At 30.9% G+C, this 17,130-nt stretch overlaps 2 protein-coding genes across 26 annotated transcripts in view; one reads left to right on the top strand and one right to left on the bottom strand.

The window, feature by feature from the left end:
* Positions 1-11,419, bottom strand: part of LOC143256124 (exocyst complex component 6-like) — a 415,504-nt gene extending 404,085 nt beyond the window's left edge. For 8 of the 23 annotated variants that reach the window (XR_013031123.1, XR_013031122.1, XR_013031124.1 and 5 more), the window contains exons 1-2: positions 10,896-11,407; positions 6,968-7,041 (exon numbers count right to left, since the gene is read on the bottom strand). Coding sequence is in view for 7 of the 23 variants with exons in the window: in XM_076512908.1 (XP_076369023.1) it covers positions 6,968-7,041; positions 10,896-10,964 (143 nt within the window). In the remaining 16 variants the exon portion in view is untranslated. Of the gene's footprint in view, positions 1-1,298; positions 1,405-2,581; positions 2,648-6,967; positions 7,042-10,895 lie in introns of all 23 variants that reach the window. The other 15 variants (XR_013031117.1, XR_013031118.1, XM_076512907.1 and 12 more) reach the window with 7 other exon arrangements.
* The window catches only part of LOC143256120 (uncharacterized), a 32,521-nt gene extending 16,038 nt beyond the window's left edge, over positions 1-16,483 (top strand). Inside the window, exons 1-4 of one of the 3 annotated variants that reach the window (XM_076512882.1) lie at positions 13,987-14,168; positions 14,361-14,414; positions 15,545-15,620; positions 16,254-16,483. In XM_076512882.1, coding sequence (XP_076368997.1) covers positions 14,057-14,168; positions 14,361-14,414; positions 15,545-15,620; positions 16,254-16,338 — 327 coding nt within the window. In that variant the 5' untranslated portion in view covers positions 13,987-14,056 and the 3' untranslated portion in view covers positions 16,339-16,483. Of the gene's footprint in view, positions 1-13,986; positions 14,169-14,360; positions 14,415-15,544; positions 15,621-16,253 lie in introns of those variants that run through there. The other 2 variants (XM_076512884.1, XM_076512883.1) reach the window with 2 other exon arrangements.
* The last annotated feature ends 647 nt before the right edge of the window (positions 16,484-17,130 follow it).

The following is a 17,130-nucleotide window of genomic DNA, read 5'->3' as shown; positions in this document are numbered from 1 at the left end:
AGGTGTTCTTTCATTATAAAAATCCCAGTAACCTAGTTATCATAAAAAAAAGGTTAAGGAAAACTATCGTATTTATATGCAAGAAAGTATCAATTAATTGTGCAAATTTGTGGTAAGCACTGTTAAATATATGAATAAACAAACATTCTGAATTTAAGTGGTTTTCTACTAAATAAAACTAATTATGGCTAAATTAACTAACACATTCATGATTATTAACTTCAAAATGTAAAATATAATTTTAGTTATACACATTATACCATAAATTTAAGATTTTATTTCTATCTACCTTAGAAAAATAATATATTGATAATATTTATCTACTTTGTATTCAATGTTTTATTACTCTCACATTAAACGTGGAGATGAAAATCTAAGAATGTTTATTTAATGTGAAGCATTGGAACCTATCATCTTGTGAATATGTGCAAATTGTATGCATGTATGATTAACTGACTACACAACAGACATTCAACTATTATTAAACTCTGGACAGTTAAAACTGATTCATTAATAATTATGGTATTAATACAGAGAATTCTCAAGTTATGTTTAATATATAACTATGATAAAAAACATCTACAGAGAGAAACATTTTGGTAATAAAATCTACAACTGTTTCCAACTTCTGATCAAAACAAAATACCTATATAGTTCAAATAAAAATTAAACGAGTAATGAATATTATGTACGTCTAACATATCACCATACTTATGATGATTAGAAGGTATTGATTCATCTGTCATGGTACCCTAAATGCAAGCAAATTTTTTGCTATAATCCCAAACACAAAATTCAGCTAGCTTAGGAGGTTTAGTTTTGTTCTAAACACTTATCTTAAGATAACAATGCAAAATAATCCTCATAAACAAATATATATATCAAACAATTTAACCAATACTAAAAATAAACTAACATTAAGGAAAGAAAAAATAAAACATTACTTTAATCACAGTCTACAACTATTTATCATCTTACCTTCATTCTTTCTAAATTTGTATTTACATCTGTCAAAGACTAGTTGAGAAACTAAATAAGACTTAACTTTTAATTTAAAAATGAAACTTGACATCTTGCAGGACATGTCTTGGAGTAAGACATCAATAGTATCAGGTTTCTTAAGGGCAACATATAACTAGGTAACTAAACATACAACTTTTAGGTGGCTATACGTTTCCTTTTCCTTTTTAAAAATCAAAACATGCATAATAATTATTGGAAAGACTTTAACAATTTATAATAAAGCAAGTTATAGTGACATTTAAAATTAACTTTGATCACTTTTATGTTCCACTTACTTTTCAAGCAGAACTACAGCAACTTGTGGGTTTACTCTTCAATACTTACTATTTTCTTGTCCATAGTCATGAAAGTAGGTTGCCCAGTCCCATGTCATGAAAAGATCTAGAAGTTATAAGAAAATATAACTACAAAAATTCTGCAAGATAAATTCCAGTGCACCAAAATAAAGTAAACTGCTATACATAAATTAACTAACAAAAATTACAAGAAGAAGGAATTGTACACTATAAGTCAGAAAGTAATAATAAGAAATCAGTTTTAGTGAAAGGAGACTGATGGACTCTGTGACTAAACTAAAATAATTGGAAGATGTGATATCAAAATATATATGGAACTATTTTATTTGGTAGAGTTTCCACAGTTAATACATTTTTAATTATGTTTGTTTGTTTTTCAATTTCATGCAATGCACGAGGGCTATCTGCACTAGCCATCCCTAATTTAGAAGTGTAAAACTAGATGGAAGTCAGCTAGCTATCCCTAATTTAACAGTGAAAGACTAGAGGAAAGTCAGCTAGCTATCCCTAATTTAACAGTGTAAGACTAGAGGGAAGTCAGCTAGCTATCCCTAATTTAACAGTGTAAGACTAGAGGGAAGTCAGCTAGCTATCCCTAATTTAACAGTGTAAAACTGGAGGGAATTACGCACTTTAAATACTACACATTCACACTAAGACACAACTAGCTATCATCTGATCTTAACATTAGTAACAGAAGGTGTATTTAATGGCCTAAATATAAGCATTGGGTGTAAAACATTATTATAACAAAGGCTTAGTTGAAACACTACTCCATTGAAACCCTTGGTAACTTTTATCTTACTTTTGTCTATACCTCAATGTTAATTAACAACTTAAAAAAATATAAATAAAATGCTATTTAACTTATGGTGGTGCAATAAGTGAGCCTAGGGTATTATTTGTTTTATAATTAAGCTTAAAAATGTACTGTGCGATAACTTACTCTAAGCTCAATAAAGACAAAATATCAATTCTAAATCTAAATAATTTCTGAATTAAATTGTTTTGTTCTATCACCAAAGTTAACAAGAATAAAAAACAAACCAATATGTATATTAAACATTCACAACATAAATACCATAGTTGACCTAACAATATCAATTGGGAGTTTTGTTACAAAACAATGATATAAATTGTATACCATTACTATTAAAAAAAAGAAGCATGACACAAACTGTTTATTATATATATTAACACCAGAGGGACATTTAGAGTGTTCCTTCTACCACACACATTATACTCTTTAACACTGTAAATACCTGACAGCCATAAAGCTTCTTATTTCCAAAGAATGCAACATGTAGATCTTCAATGTTTTCAGTTTACTAAAATGTTTAGTTAAAATAAAGTTAAGTTATTTGAATTTTTAAGTCTATCTCATGCTACTTTTATCATTTTTATAAAGTACTTCATAACTTGTTCTTAATGTTTCATGAAAAATTTAAAATCTTCCCAGTAACAGTAAGCAGAGCCAATCTTTATGCATATACTCAAAAGGTGATTTACAAAACTATAACTTTTATCTCTGTATTTCTATAGACTGGTGGAACTTTTAAGCAAATAGGTCTATTCAGATACCAATAACTATTTTGAATCTATTCAATGTTACACAGCGTGGCTTTCAAATGCATTACTAAACTTTTGGAAAAGAATTAGCAATAACTAACATACTGAGCAAGACTTTAAACTGAACAAAATACACTATTCATTTCAAGCACGCCAAACTAGCCTAACAATCCTTTGACTGTTTATGTACATGTGAAACTGAATGAGTGTTTAAATCTTTATCAGTACTACATATAACCCAGTAAAGGTGACATAAAATATTTTAACTAGATTGACTATTCCTTTTTTAGGATAATAAAGAGCAATGATTAGTAGGGCACATTACAAGTACAGATGTTGATGTCATTTTTGTCAATAATAACAGAAGACATTCCTGTCATGTTTAGATGTACATAAAAAAATGTGTGCATCACATGAAAGATGGCAGTGACAACAGTTAAAAAGATGTTAAAACAGTTTTCACATAATAGAAAAAAAAAAAAAAAAAGGAATGGGAATTACAGAAAATGATAATGTAAAAAAATATACAGGAAACAATACTAATATATGGGAAATAGAAAAATGAATAAAAATACAGGTGATATTAATATATAGGAAACAATACTAATATACGGGAAATAGAAAAATGAATAAAAATACAGGTGATATTAATATATAGGAAACAATACTAATATATGGGAAATAGAAAAATGAATTAAAATATAGGTGATATTAATATGTAGGAAACAATACTAATATACCGGAAATTGAAAAATGAATAAAAATATAGGTGATATTAATATGTAGGAAACAATACTAATATACCGGAAATAGAAAAATGAATAAAAATATAGGTGATATTAATATGTAGGAAACAATACTAATATATGGGAAATAGAAAAATGAATTAAAATATAGGTGATATTGATAAAAAAAAAAAAAATACAAAGTTGTTTTGAAATTTTTTTAACAGATGCACAAAGGTCATTAATTCTAGGACTAAGAATGATGTCATACTCTTATAGAATTTAACAATGCTATCCAATAAACATCCTTAATTTCTTTCTAAAAGTGGAAAAGATTCACAAATAACAATGAACAGTTGTGTTGAAACTTGAGAAAATTAAATAACCTTAAACAATATCAAACCTAATGAAGGGCAGTTGCTTGAAACACTAGTTAAATAATGTAACTGTTTTTATCCTTTTTTTAACTTTAGGTGTTTATAAAAACAATATTTCTTTTGTGAAGTAAGAGAGGATTCCATGTACTGTAGACCAGCACAGTGCTTCCTTGTACCTAGAAAAGCATGAGACCTGTACAAGTAAAACTTTATACAACCTTCCCTAACAATGGCTAGTGACCAATAAAAGCCAGCCTATTAACCTGAGACACACATCCTCTAATACAAAGAAAAGCAATATGCAACAAAATTCACATGATACAAATGTGAAACTCCCTTGAGTTAAAAAAAGAGAAAACAGACCTCCATGATGGTCACTGAATATTTAAACTACTGTATATATATATATATATATATATATATCAACCAGTCTCTGTATCAAGAAGACTAATGATTGATTTTCAGCCACGACTACAAAATAAATAGTTCTTTGAGATTTCCAAGAATATGGAAGCAGATTATTTGTCAAAACACAGGATAAAAGTAATGAATAACTGGTACCTAGTCGTTAATAAAAAGTTCTCAATTAACAATCAGGCTGAAGTGACCATACAGGTTACTAACCATGACAGTTCATGAGCATCAGAACTATGGGATGGACAAGACAAATACAAAAACTTGTTCACCATTTACCATTCAGATAACTAGACTAGACTGATGTTTCAGGCAAGACTAAGAAAAGAGGATTCTAAAGTATTCTAGAGATGTTTCTCAAGCAAATTAGAATGACCAAATACAAAGTTCACCAAAATAATTATAACAGAAGTAAACAATCTGATTAACAATTACTTTGAACTTCTTTTAAAGCCTGTAGAAAGGTCCAGTGATTTAGTCAACAGAAAAAATAATAAAAAAAGCGAATAAAAGCAAATAACTACATGAAGAAATCACAATTCCAAGAATTACATGACAAAATAAGTCACTCTCACATACAGCTGTGATAAGACATGTAACTGGATTACTCGAAGTTCAAGAGAGCGAAGTCAACAAAAAATGTATCAATTACAAACATATATGTGACATTTATAATCACGAGTACAAATGCCATAAATATATTGACGGATGTCACTGACAATGAATGTAAATCTCGTGTATATATTTGGTTCCCAGATACATAAAAAAGTGTTCTTGACTGAAGCCAACGGGAAAAAATTCCAGATTAAAATGCACACAGAAGCATTTAAATGACATAGTCTTAAGTACTCACATCAGAAACTCAATGATGAGTAGTGTTGATAAACAAAATAACACTGAAAGTCATATCTGTTTATCTGATCAGAACAGCAGCATTTTAAAATTAATTTATATGCAAATTACTGAATTATGTGCAAAATTTAACTAAACATCTTTACAATCCATGCATGTGAATGAAATTAACATTATAGTATATAATTTAATGTTTATGTTATCCAAGTTTTAATTCTTTGTTACAACAGAAACATTTAAAATAAATATTTTGCTCACATAGTTTGCTTGTCACATGATCCAAGTTATATAAAAAAAAATCTCCAATTTAACAGAAACTGACTGTAAACACATAAGCTCACAATGCATACAACTGTCTAGATGCCAATGTATTTTCACATGTCCTTTTGAGACATACGATATATGCAGTCTTAGAACTGAATCCACTGCAGAAGAGAAATAGATTTTACAGCCTTTTATGGGTGCTATGCCAATCTTCTATACTTTGGAAACAAATTTATGATGTACAAGTAATTAGTTAATACAAGTGTGCAAAGATGTTATAAAGAGCTCAGTGTACACTCCACTCCACCAACAGTTAATATGAAATTGGTGTACAGTTTTTGTACTGAAGTCGAAGTAACAGCCTGCAGTACTATTGTCTACAGCACTTACAGTGGTTTGTTACCTCAAAATTCTATAGTTAGAGACAGTTGAATTGTACTTAAATCTATTTTTTATATTTTAGTTGACTGTGTATAATTTATGTTTTAAAAATCCTATTTGAGTGTTTTAATTGTTTTTATAAGCTTAACTTGTTACACAGATTGTGAAAGCTTTATAAACAAGATGGTATCTGTAACAGCCATCCTGTTTTGGCAACACACCTATGTGGGGAATTTCTCAAAATAACTTCTTCATAAAAGGCCTATTGGTATCAGTTAACATATCAGAATAAATAGTGACAAAGAATTTTAAAGGAGAGTTAAAAATAAACTATAAATGAAAAGATAAAGACGTTAAATTATGAATATGTGAAAAGATGACTATACTAATAAATTTCTATAAAGATTTAAAGGTATGTACACATTTTTGTTAATTTTAAAAACATTTCCCTGCACTCTCTGTTGATGATGACAAATAGAGTTAGTAATACGATTGCATAAAAGAGAAAAAAAAGTACAAACATTTACCTTAAAAACAACAATTGATGTTCATTTATGAGGTTCTAGAGGTTATGCAAATGAAATGTAGAAACAGTAAGGTAAAACGTATTATTTTTATACTTTATGTAAAATTACTTTGCATGTGAACTACTCAGAGTCCAAGTGTAAATAACTACATTAAATAATGAATTTTATCAGAAAAATCCAAAAATATTTACAAAATAAAACTTTTGCTGAAACTACTTACTTTAATGAAAGTTTGTTATCAAGTTTTAAGGAAATTATTTCATTAACTAGTTTCATTTTTGAAAGGCATTTCATGAGAGTTGCATACTTTTCTTCCAATGAGCATATATCATTCTTCAAGGTTTAATGTCTTCAATAATGTAACTGTTAATTACATATCTATATACATAATATATGTCTATGTTACATACATATACAATATTAATGACTATTCTACAGCAACCACATAAAATGTATTTAGTCCAAAAGCAATGTTTACATTACTTGTAATATCTTTTAATATGAACTTAAATAGTAGAGTTTTGTAAAGGTTTACTAACCTGCCTAAGATCAGCAAAGCACATCTGGAGTGCACCTTCTTCAAACCCTCTAACAGGTTCTGAATTAGCAAACACTATTGAAGACAAAAAAGAACTCAGTTTAGTTTATATCCATTAATGAATAATTATTATCTGTATTTGTTTTAAAGGCCTTAACATAAAATATTTGGATTGCCAACAGAATTCAGTTTTATTGAAGCATAAAATGCTGTTTCGTTTTTGTCTTTGATCTGCTTAAACATAGTCTAGAAAGCCAACATCCAAATGCAGTGGAGATTGTGTGAAAAGTGTATCAAAATGTGTGGAATAAGATTGACCTCATCAACGTTTGTAGAAACTTACTACAATGAAAGAAGTATTTTCATAATAATGCATTATTATGGCCATCAAAACTGAACATGATTTACAATGAAATAGTTCCAAGGGCAGCAGGAAACCTGAAAGTTGTTCTTAAAAGATAAATGAACCCTTAAACAAATAATACTGTGTAAGACTATTAAGTATTCTGATTATTTACACAACTGAAAAATAAATAAGAACAAAACTACAATAAGAATTTCATTAATTAATCAACAACAAAAATAAATCTCTTCACAGAGAACTAAATCTCATTAAAAAAAATACAATTCCTAATTGACCTAAAACTTTAAGAAGTTAATTATTCTTGGGTATCTTTGAAATTAGATTTTGATAAAAATGGTTTTATGTTTCAGATGTGGTTTAAATAAACAGTTTCAATTTTAAGGTAATAACATTAAAGTGTGATGGTCCATAAGGTACAAATTTTCCAAACTCTTAAAATTTCTTGATTTGCATATACTATGTTAACCTTATTTCCCCAGATGTTAAAAGCTTTAAAAAATAACAACAAAAGCACTTTCAATTTTGTCCATAAATCATCCATAAAAAGATCATAGCATAATGTGTTTGCTAAATGCAAAATTTCCACCTTCAGTCATTGTCTAATTCAACAGAAATTCCTTTGTTGCAATATATGGAAAATAGTCAAATAATGAAACTGTTATTGTATTAACGTCTATCTTTATATTGTGCTGTTTGTGTCCCAGGAACCACAGTATTTACATTATACATACATTGTACCTCACTACTATAACAACTGAATAACACAAGCAAAACCAGGTTAATATATGTGATTCATCCTCACTGTCAAGCTGAATTCAGAGAAAGTACACCTTACTTAAAGAGATGGGACTAAATATTTGTCCACAGAAAACCATCCTTTCCTTTTCACTACTGGCTTACATTATGCACTATATCTTATTAGTGTGATAATGCTGACTTAAAACTGTAAAATGTTCAAAGTTGCATCACCTACTTAAATCTTTTTTTTATCTACCTTTGTACTAAACTCACTGACTTTAATCTTTTGGGATCTTCTAGAAATTTTTCCCTCCGTCCAGGATGTTTTTTTGGCCTCTAAAATAACAAGTTAGGACTGAGAGATGCCTTGGGTCTCTTTTACAACTGGATGATATATCCATATCGAGGCTTACAATATAAAATTGGATATAAGGCACCTTGTTAATTTGGAGGCCAAGAAAACATACTAGAGAGAAGGAAAAATTTCTAGATGATCCCAATTTTCATGAAAATATAGGTGATTTTCAACAAAATAAGATATTAAGCAGGGCAACAGTGAAAGTTATGATTCCTATACAGAAAATGTATTTCATATAACTAGTCTCATTTAGTGCTGCCCTCTATGTGAAAAAAAAGAAAGAAAAACATGCCACAAGCCTTTTTCCTCCCTTCCTTTGGAAATGACTCATTTTAATGTCCCTCATGCAAATTATCGTGGTTAATCCTCCACAAAGGAAAGTGCTATACACTCATTATACGTGCAACTTCCTCTATTCAGTTCTATCAAATTACTGTTTTGAGTTTTAGTGGAGAATTGAATCACTCATTTTCAGTGGAGAGGAAGTACATTTTATGTATAGAAAAACTAACTTCTGATATGGTACATTAGCTGTACTTATATAATCAGATAGAATCACACACTGAATTGGTGCAAGGGAAGAAAAGAAGCACCCTTTGAAAGAGTACAAAGGACACACCTTATGTCTAAAGAATTAGATATGTAGATATGATGTGGGAGACTACACTACTTCTAAATCAGCCATACTCTTCACCAATCTGGGAAATGTGTTGTATATTCTGGTAGACAAAAACTGAGAAGTAAATCCAATTAGTATTGGGGAAAAATGGAAGTGTCCCCAGACACAAAGTGGCTAGGGCATGATGGACTGTACTTGACAACTACATCCAAAATCTGTGCTGCTGGAAACTGACACAGATAGAGAGGGTGGGTGTAGAATGAGGATCATACCATCTTCACCTGAAATTAATGAGACCAGAAGGGATATCAAACCCCTGACTCCTGAAGAGAGAGTATGTTAAGAATAGAAAATGGTATATCAACTTAGAAAACCTGATGTCCTGGATTGAAAAAATGTGTATGAGAGAGAAATTGACCAGAACCAACCTAAGACAAATAACATCTTCAGAATAAGCTACACAAAAGACAGTTGAAGGGAAAGAACCACAACAATCCCAAGTTCCTCCACCATGCTGTATCAAGGCGATTGTAGGACGTAGGCACCTATTGTTTGTTGGCCCTACCAGCCATATAAGTTAAACCAAAAAATTAACTTTTAAGGAAACTTTTCATGGACCTATAGTTTTCATAGGCACTAGGCACTGTGCCTAATAAATAATTCAGCCCTGCCTCCACAATAAGATAAAGTATAATTGAAGGAGGAAGTCAAACATATTCACTACAATGTGCAAAACCTTATGTTTTTTGCTTTTACTCTATATTATAAAACAAAAAAAGGAGACTTAGAAACTGATTGAAAGACTATGACAGATAGCCAGTCTTCAGTTTTAATAACAACAACAAACAGCTGGAATAGAAACTGTGAAAGAGATGATTTCCAGATTCAATGTTCTGTTGGACAGAAGGTCTTGAACTACCTCCAACAGAAGCTGGCTGTTAATGTGATCCTGAGGAAGGAAAGAAATGGATATCTGTGATAAAAAGAGGAAGGTAAAGGAAGCATAGGACATGTTCAAATAATCCACCAATCTGTGGTGAAACACTGCCAAGGGGAAGAAAGTCACACAACTGAGCTCCCATCCAGTTATCAACTGGTACTGTTGATATTATGATGATCTACACTGAAAAAAAACACCTGGAAAGAGGAACAGGTAAAAGCTGGGAAGCACCAGGATGGGAAACAGGAATAGGGGCTTGTCTCGATTCCAACTGTGGCAAATGAGCTACCAAAAACGAAAGGATAGAGTGTTCCTAGCATGCAATTCCAAAGGGTTTGGAATACGTTTGAAAATATACTAAGAAACAGAGCTACACATGATTTCCTAAGTGGGCAGCAAATAAATCTGACAGAAGGCTGCATTTTGACCCAGTACGTTTCAACAACAGAAAAATTATGTATGCAAGGTGAGAGTAGAGAATGAAAAATGAGTCATCTTAGAAGTAACAAAGGAGAGGCTGTTCCTCATAAACCTCAGGACTTTTGTACAGAGTATCTGAAAGTAAATGTATGGTAGATAAATACCACAAAAGTAAGGATAAGACAGAGGCATGGGTTAAAAGCACTGGAAGTCAGGGGGTACTCCCAAATTGGCAAAATAGATTCCAACACCTGTGAGTCTTAAAACGGATAGGCTACTTGATGGTTCGTCAAACAAACTATCCACAGCACATAGGAAGCAAGACATGCTGGAACTCTCAACCAATTATGAAGTAAATTGCTTTGTATGAACCCTAATATCCAAAGAAAGTGGGAAAACTAAATATGGTAAAGAAGAACTGAGAACTATCATACAACAAAAAAGGATGAGGATTGTAGGAATTCATAAAAAGGGATAAAACATCACATACCTGAGAAATCATACCTAAATACGCAATATTAGACCGAGATGACTCTGCAGGAGGTGTACAGGGAAACATGAGAAAATCCTGTGGTGGAAAAAGGCTATAAAAATCTTTCTCGGAATGAACAGGTTCAGATTGTTCATGAGATGAATAACTTCAAGAGAAAGTGGCTGACTCACAGATTGACCAGTCTCTCACTGAATAATTGCAAATAATTCCATTAACAGGGTTGCTTGCACCTCCAGCCATAGTTACAAAACCGGCACTCTGGGCTATATCTACCTCATGTGCTTCGTAAGCACTCACGAATTTTCAAAACAAACATGTACAATATTATATCAACTATACTTTGTCCTATCCATTGCCGACGACCAAACACAATAAGAACAATATTTATATAAGCAACGAATCTTACGGTGAAGACGTTTTCTAAACTGATAGAGTGTGATCACAATTCATTGTATTTGTCAGAAGACATTGATATTAGGCCTATGATGTTATTAACTATACGATTTTTATATTCAGCCCCCCTAGGTATCTTCATGGGAGAAAATAAATAAATTTCTTTTTCTTGTAATTCTGTTCCAACCAGTATGTAAACAGTTTGTTTATGATGCTTTTATTTTTTAATATTTTAACTCAAATTTGGGAAACTTAAGGGAAGAATAGAAACTTTTTAAATTCCGTATATGTAATTTACCTGCCAGGCGAGTTGTTTGAACTATTTTCACAACAATAATTGTGATTATTTAGCAAGTATTATTGTGAAACAACAATGTCTTATTTTGTAATAAAATAACGTAAACATTAGATGTTTTTTCACACGTATCAATTTGTATATTTTAAATTCAAATCAAAGCTCTTTAAAAATGGAACTGTGGTTTCTGTTGCCTCATCATAAATTTCACACCTTTTAGTTTCTGTAATTTGTCAGCTTTTAGCGTTTAATCCGTAACTCCGTAACTTTTATCAGCTCTTAGTGTTTAATCCGGAACTCCGTAACTTTTATGATATATTGTTGTGGTGTTTCTTTGTTGCCTCTAAGCATGATGCGAAACAACAATATCTTATTTTGTGATAAAAATAACGTAACCACTAGACGATTTTTTCACACATTTTTTTGAATTTATATATTTTAAATTCAAATCAAAACTGTGTAAAGATGGAATTTTGGTTTCTGTAGCCTCATCATAAATTTCACACCTTTTAGTTTCTGTACTTTGTCAGCTTTTACCGTTTAATCCGTAACTCCATAACTTTTATCAGCTTTTAGTGTTTAATCCGGAACTCCGTAACTTTTATATCATATTGTTTGTTCTTACGTGCTTACAATATTTATAATATTAACAATGAAACAGTATCTTAGCAACACAGATAATTAGGAGACATTTTGTAAAAAGTTAAAGCTACTACTGCAAGCAGATTTTAAGATATAGAGATGGTGAAGTTTTTTTTCAAATCATTGATTTTTATGGCATTCTATGCTGTAGTAAATGCAATGCCTGCACACATCAAACTTAAACATGAAAATATTGTACTTGGCGCCCCACAGGTGATTCCGTGTGTCCCCGATAGCATTGGAATCAATAGATATACTTTTGATGTTTTCCAGTATTATTGGTTTGGCCCCTACGGTGGAATAGCAACAGACGATAATAAAATTCGGGTAAACAAAGCCACGGGAGATTTGATGATTTATAAATTTGATTTTTCTGATACCGGTGTGTATAAGTGTGTTATTGAATACTCAAAAAACTGGGAGATAAAAGCACAAAAAAGCAATTTTCATCACTCATTTCTTGGAAGGTAAATGCTTATAAGAATCGATTTTGGTAGTGTTTAGAAGTAAAAAAAACTTTAAATTATGGATCGGATTCCATCCATTTTTACTACAATTTATGTAAAGTGTTATAAGTTCGACATATATTTAATGATTGTACATTAATTTTCCAAAATCCATGAAATCACCTTTCCAGCTACCAACATACAGCTCACCGCCATTGTTTCCGCGTTAAGCCTGAGGTGTTAAAATGTTGAAAATCAAACTTGTCTGCAGATATAAATTTATCATTACGAAATAATTTTTGATTTATTATTATTATATACAATAACTAAATACATACATAGATATGAATAAATTTAATTAATAGCGTTACACAATTAATGAAATTAGACATTCCGTGAAGTCAGAAAACGAGATAACCTTATGTCAGAAATTAGAAAGGTTTTGTTGTTTTCTTTACAAGTCATAGAACAAATAATTTTAAAAAATCAAAATTGTTGAATGATTTCTTTAATCGTCTGTGAAAATATTGAAATTACTAAATGCTACAGTGTTATAGCAGAAAAATGTTTCTTTTGTTACAAACACACAGTAAGTTCTGGTATTCAGAGACATTGTTTAGCCACTTTTCACATCCAAGCGATGAAACGATACATTCTTATCATTTGAAATAAGAAAGTTTGAAGAGCTTATTTGATTAACTATATCTGTTACTGAGCATATCTTTAATTTTGATCTGAGTGTAAGACTAGAGGGAAGGCAGCTAGTCATCACCACCCACAGCCAACTCTTGGGCTACTCTTTTACCAACGAATAGTGGGATTGACCGTCACGTTATAATGCCCCCACGGCTGAAAGGGCGAACATGTTTGGTGTGATGGGGATTCGAACCTGCGACCCTCAGATTACACGTCGAATGCCTCAACACATCTGGCCATTCCGGGCCTTTAATTACCAAAATTTGCGTTTTTCATATAGCAAAGCTACAAAGGGATATCCAATGTACAAACCGAGGGAAATCGAACCCTTAACTTTAGCATTGTATATCCTTATTTATTATTAATTATGAAAATACATTGAGTTGAAACCTCCTGTGACCTACGATACAATAGATAAAGAACAAGATAAGCTATATTTGTTAGATTTTGTTTATACCTTACAGGATTTCCAATGTATGAGCTTTCACGAAGAAAAGTAGTTAATAATTTGTTATGAGCCTAAAGTGTCATATCAGGTCAAAAATTACTCTAGTGGACCAGCAAACTGTCTGCGTGCTTCCAATGCTAGAAACCGGGTTTCGATATCCGTGATGGGCAGAGCATAGATAGCCCATGATGTAGTGTTGTGCTAAATTACAAATAAATAGTGCAAAATATTATTTCTTATGTCAACAATACTTGAACTACAAACCATCTTATACCTTATTTTAGCATGCGTACAACCTAATGAAAACTACCAATGTCCTGAAGGACTCACACTGAGACATAACCTGTGTTGTAAGTTGTGCTTTCCTTCAAAGCGTTTATATGTGTGATCAGTATTTGTGAATTCTAATTTTTAAATAAATCGAAAAAGGAAAAACTGTTTCGAACAAACTAAGCAATAAATTAGTTATTATATACTCCATCTATTATTTTATTTTTAATTGTCAAAGTTAACATTGTAAACATTTCAAGCTTTTTTCTTAGATCCAAGTCAACCAGGAACGGAGGAAGAAACATACGTTCCTTCTCCAAGGAAAAGTAAGTTATGCTACATATAAGATTACGTAAAACGTACCTTTAACGTGAAATAATATGTGTGGAAAGGTTGTTGACAAAATGTCGTGATGGAAAAATATTACTGTGACGATGTTTGTGTTGACGAGTGTTGTTCTTTCTTCCCATTAAATTTCTTCAATCCCTTATTCATGAAGGTAAAAAATGTAGTAATGTGTAAAGACCCGATCTCTTATAATATTCCAGTACATTGTGGACATTATTTTCTATTCTAAATAATAAATATCTTACCATTTCACCACTCATAGCAACTCAGGTAAAACACGATTCACCAAACCACGTCTATCATTCCCACTAATTCATTGTTCACAGTTTGAGCTTTTCTGTTGTCTGAAGTAAGTTTTTTGGACCAGTAATTGTATGCCATAAGTATTTTCCTCCTCCTAGTATTGTTGTATTATTTAAACCTTGACTATTTTATAAAAAACTGGTTGACTCGAACAGAGTTTTACATTAGTTTACAATAAAAAGACCGTCCATGTACTTTCCCTTTGAATTGTTACCAATAGTTTTCCAATATATTCTCTTTCGTTTGTAGTTCATTTAGACACTAATTACAGATTTCTTTGAATAGTGAAACATATAAACAGTATTCAGTTTACAAATTGCTAGTAAGTCAGTGTCGACAATCATACATCCTTGGAAGTCTGAGAACTTGTTACTTTTGCCTTTTGTCTTGTTACAAATATATATAACTGCTGTAATGGTGGTCAGTCACGTGACGCATCAAATGATCATCCTGATTTGATATAAAAACACAGTCAGTGTATTTGATTGTCATAAGATATGATAAGTAAATATCTTTACTTGGATTATCAAGGAAAAAAGTAAATCTAAAGTGATACTTTACACTTCTTTACCTGTACTGTTTTATCCATGTGCATTAAACTTATACGTGTTTCAATAAATAAATAGAATAAATATTCTATTTGAAAATAGAATAAATAAATAACTCAGAACGCTGTGGTTATCTTGTTATTTTCACTGTAAGTATACCAAATGAAACGTAGCCTTCTCCAATACTATCATATAACAAAAAACAAATTGCACTTGACTAACTAACTTTCTTTTTAACTTGTATTTTTCCATTTCAGCACCATCCATGTCAGAACATACGATTCCATTGGTAACTGCTGCAGTAGGAATACCACTTTTGTTAATTTTTCTAAGGTAAGAACAAAACAGTATTTTTTTATGTTTTGTTGAATAGATCTTAATATAATTTCTAAGTTATTAATAGTTGAACCATGTGTGTATATACTTAATAATGAATTTAAAGGGGCTGAGAAATAAAAAATATATTAGTTACTTTATTTTAATTAGAATGATAAATATTCAAAAGGTTACAAACGCTTGCATTAATAAGAAATATATAAGGGAAATTAGCATCATTAGTTTACAATAAAGTGTATTTTAAGTGTGGAGATTCACTTAAAGCTTAAATTGTGGATCACTTTTTACAATATTACAAGTTCTTCTGATGAAAAACATTCCTTGTAAGTATGTTATTGTTCAAACTGTTTTTTTATATGTAAATACAATAAGGTAATGTGCGTGTCAGTAGAAATACTTGAAATTGAAACGTGTAAAATATGGGTAACCTAAATTATTACAATTGAGTACTTGAGATAAATATAAAAGGCATTTTCATTCAAAAAAGTTCTTTAACTAATTAATGATTTTCAGTTTATTTCAATATGGTCTTAAAATTGAAATTTATCAGCGAGTATAATAATTATTCAATTATCCCTCTTGAGCTATAACATTTTATTCCTGTTTACATTTGTTATCTTTATTTTAAAGAGATGCAGCAGGGGTCAACTTGCCATGTCCACCGTGGGGAACTGAACCCGCCTATTTTAGTGTTATATGTTCATATACTTACTAACGTTCCACTGGGAGAGAACGTCCCTGTGGCTGTCGTTGTTAAATATTATTATTTCTAGATTATAATTATATTCCATTTTTAATTGACATAACACTGATGTACAAATAAGAGTCAAATTAAATCATCCATGTTATTTATTAGCGCTTTTCTTTTGTAGTGTCATTATTTGGAAGTGCAATTGTTGTAGATGTAAAAGAGTAAAATCAGCTAACACCGAAGACCATACAAATAAAGATGATAGAAAAAAAATTAAATATTCACTTGTACCACAAAGAGATGAAGATCAGTCTGTTAATACAAACGAGAAGAGAAAATGTAAAAGTATAAAAGAGAAGAGGGCCAAAAACGTTCAGAATTTTCATCTTCCTGAAGTAAGTATTGTGATAACGGGAAATGTCATCACATTTCACTATTTCATACCGAGTGTCTGGGACTTACAACGCTAGAAACCGGCTATCGATAGTCGTGGTGGGTAGAGGACAAATAGACGAACATAACAAGAATGTAATATACCTTCAGTCACATATATTTACTTACTTTCTATACATTTTATGCTGGTGTTCTGCGTGAAGTTTAGACACCGTTATAAATATAATGTATTAAGGCTATAAACTTTACACTCTAATCTTCCACCTTATAAGAAACGTTTAAATTTAATGGTATCGATTTTTAGAAGGAAATTGCAGTCGGTTTAAATGGATACTTGATAACAGCTTCTAGAGACGTTGTGTGTAGATATATAAATATAATACAGGTTTCTTCTTTATCATTGCAGCCATCTCAAAACATTTT

Source organism: Tachypleus tridentatus, chromosome 7 (assembly GCF_004210375.1).
Source record: "Tachypleus tridentatus isolate NWPU-2018 chromosome 7, ASM421037v1, whole genome shotgun sequence".
NCBI lineage: Eukaryota > Metazoa > Arthropoda > Merostomata > Xiphosura > Limulidae > Tachypleus > Tachypleus tridentatus.
Note: the sequence above shows the minus strand (reverse complement) of the source record. Positions and strands in the feature narration are given on the sequence as shown.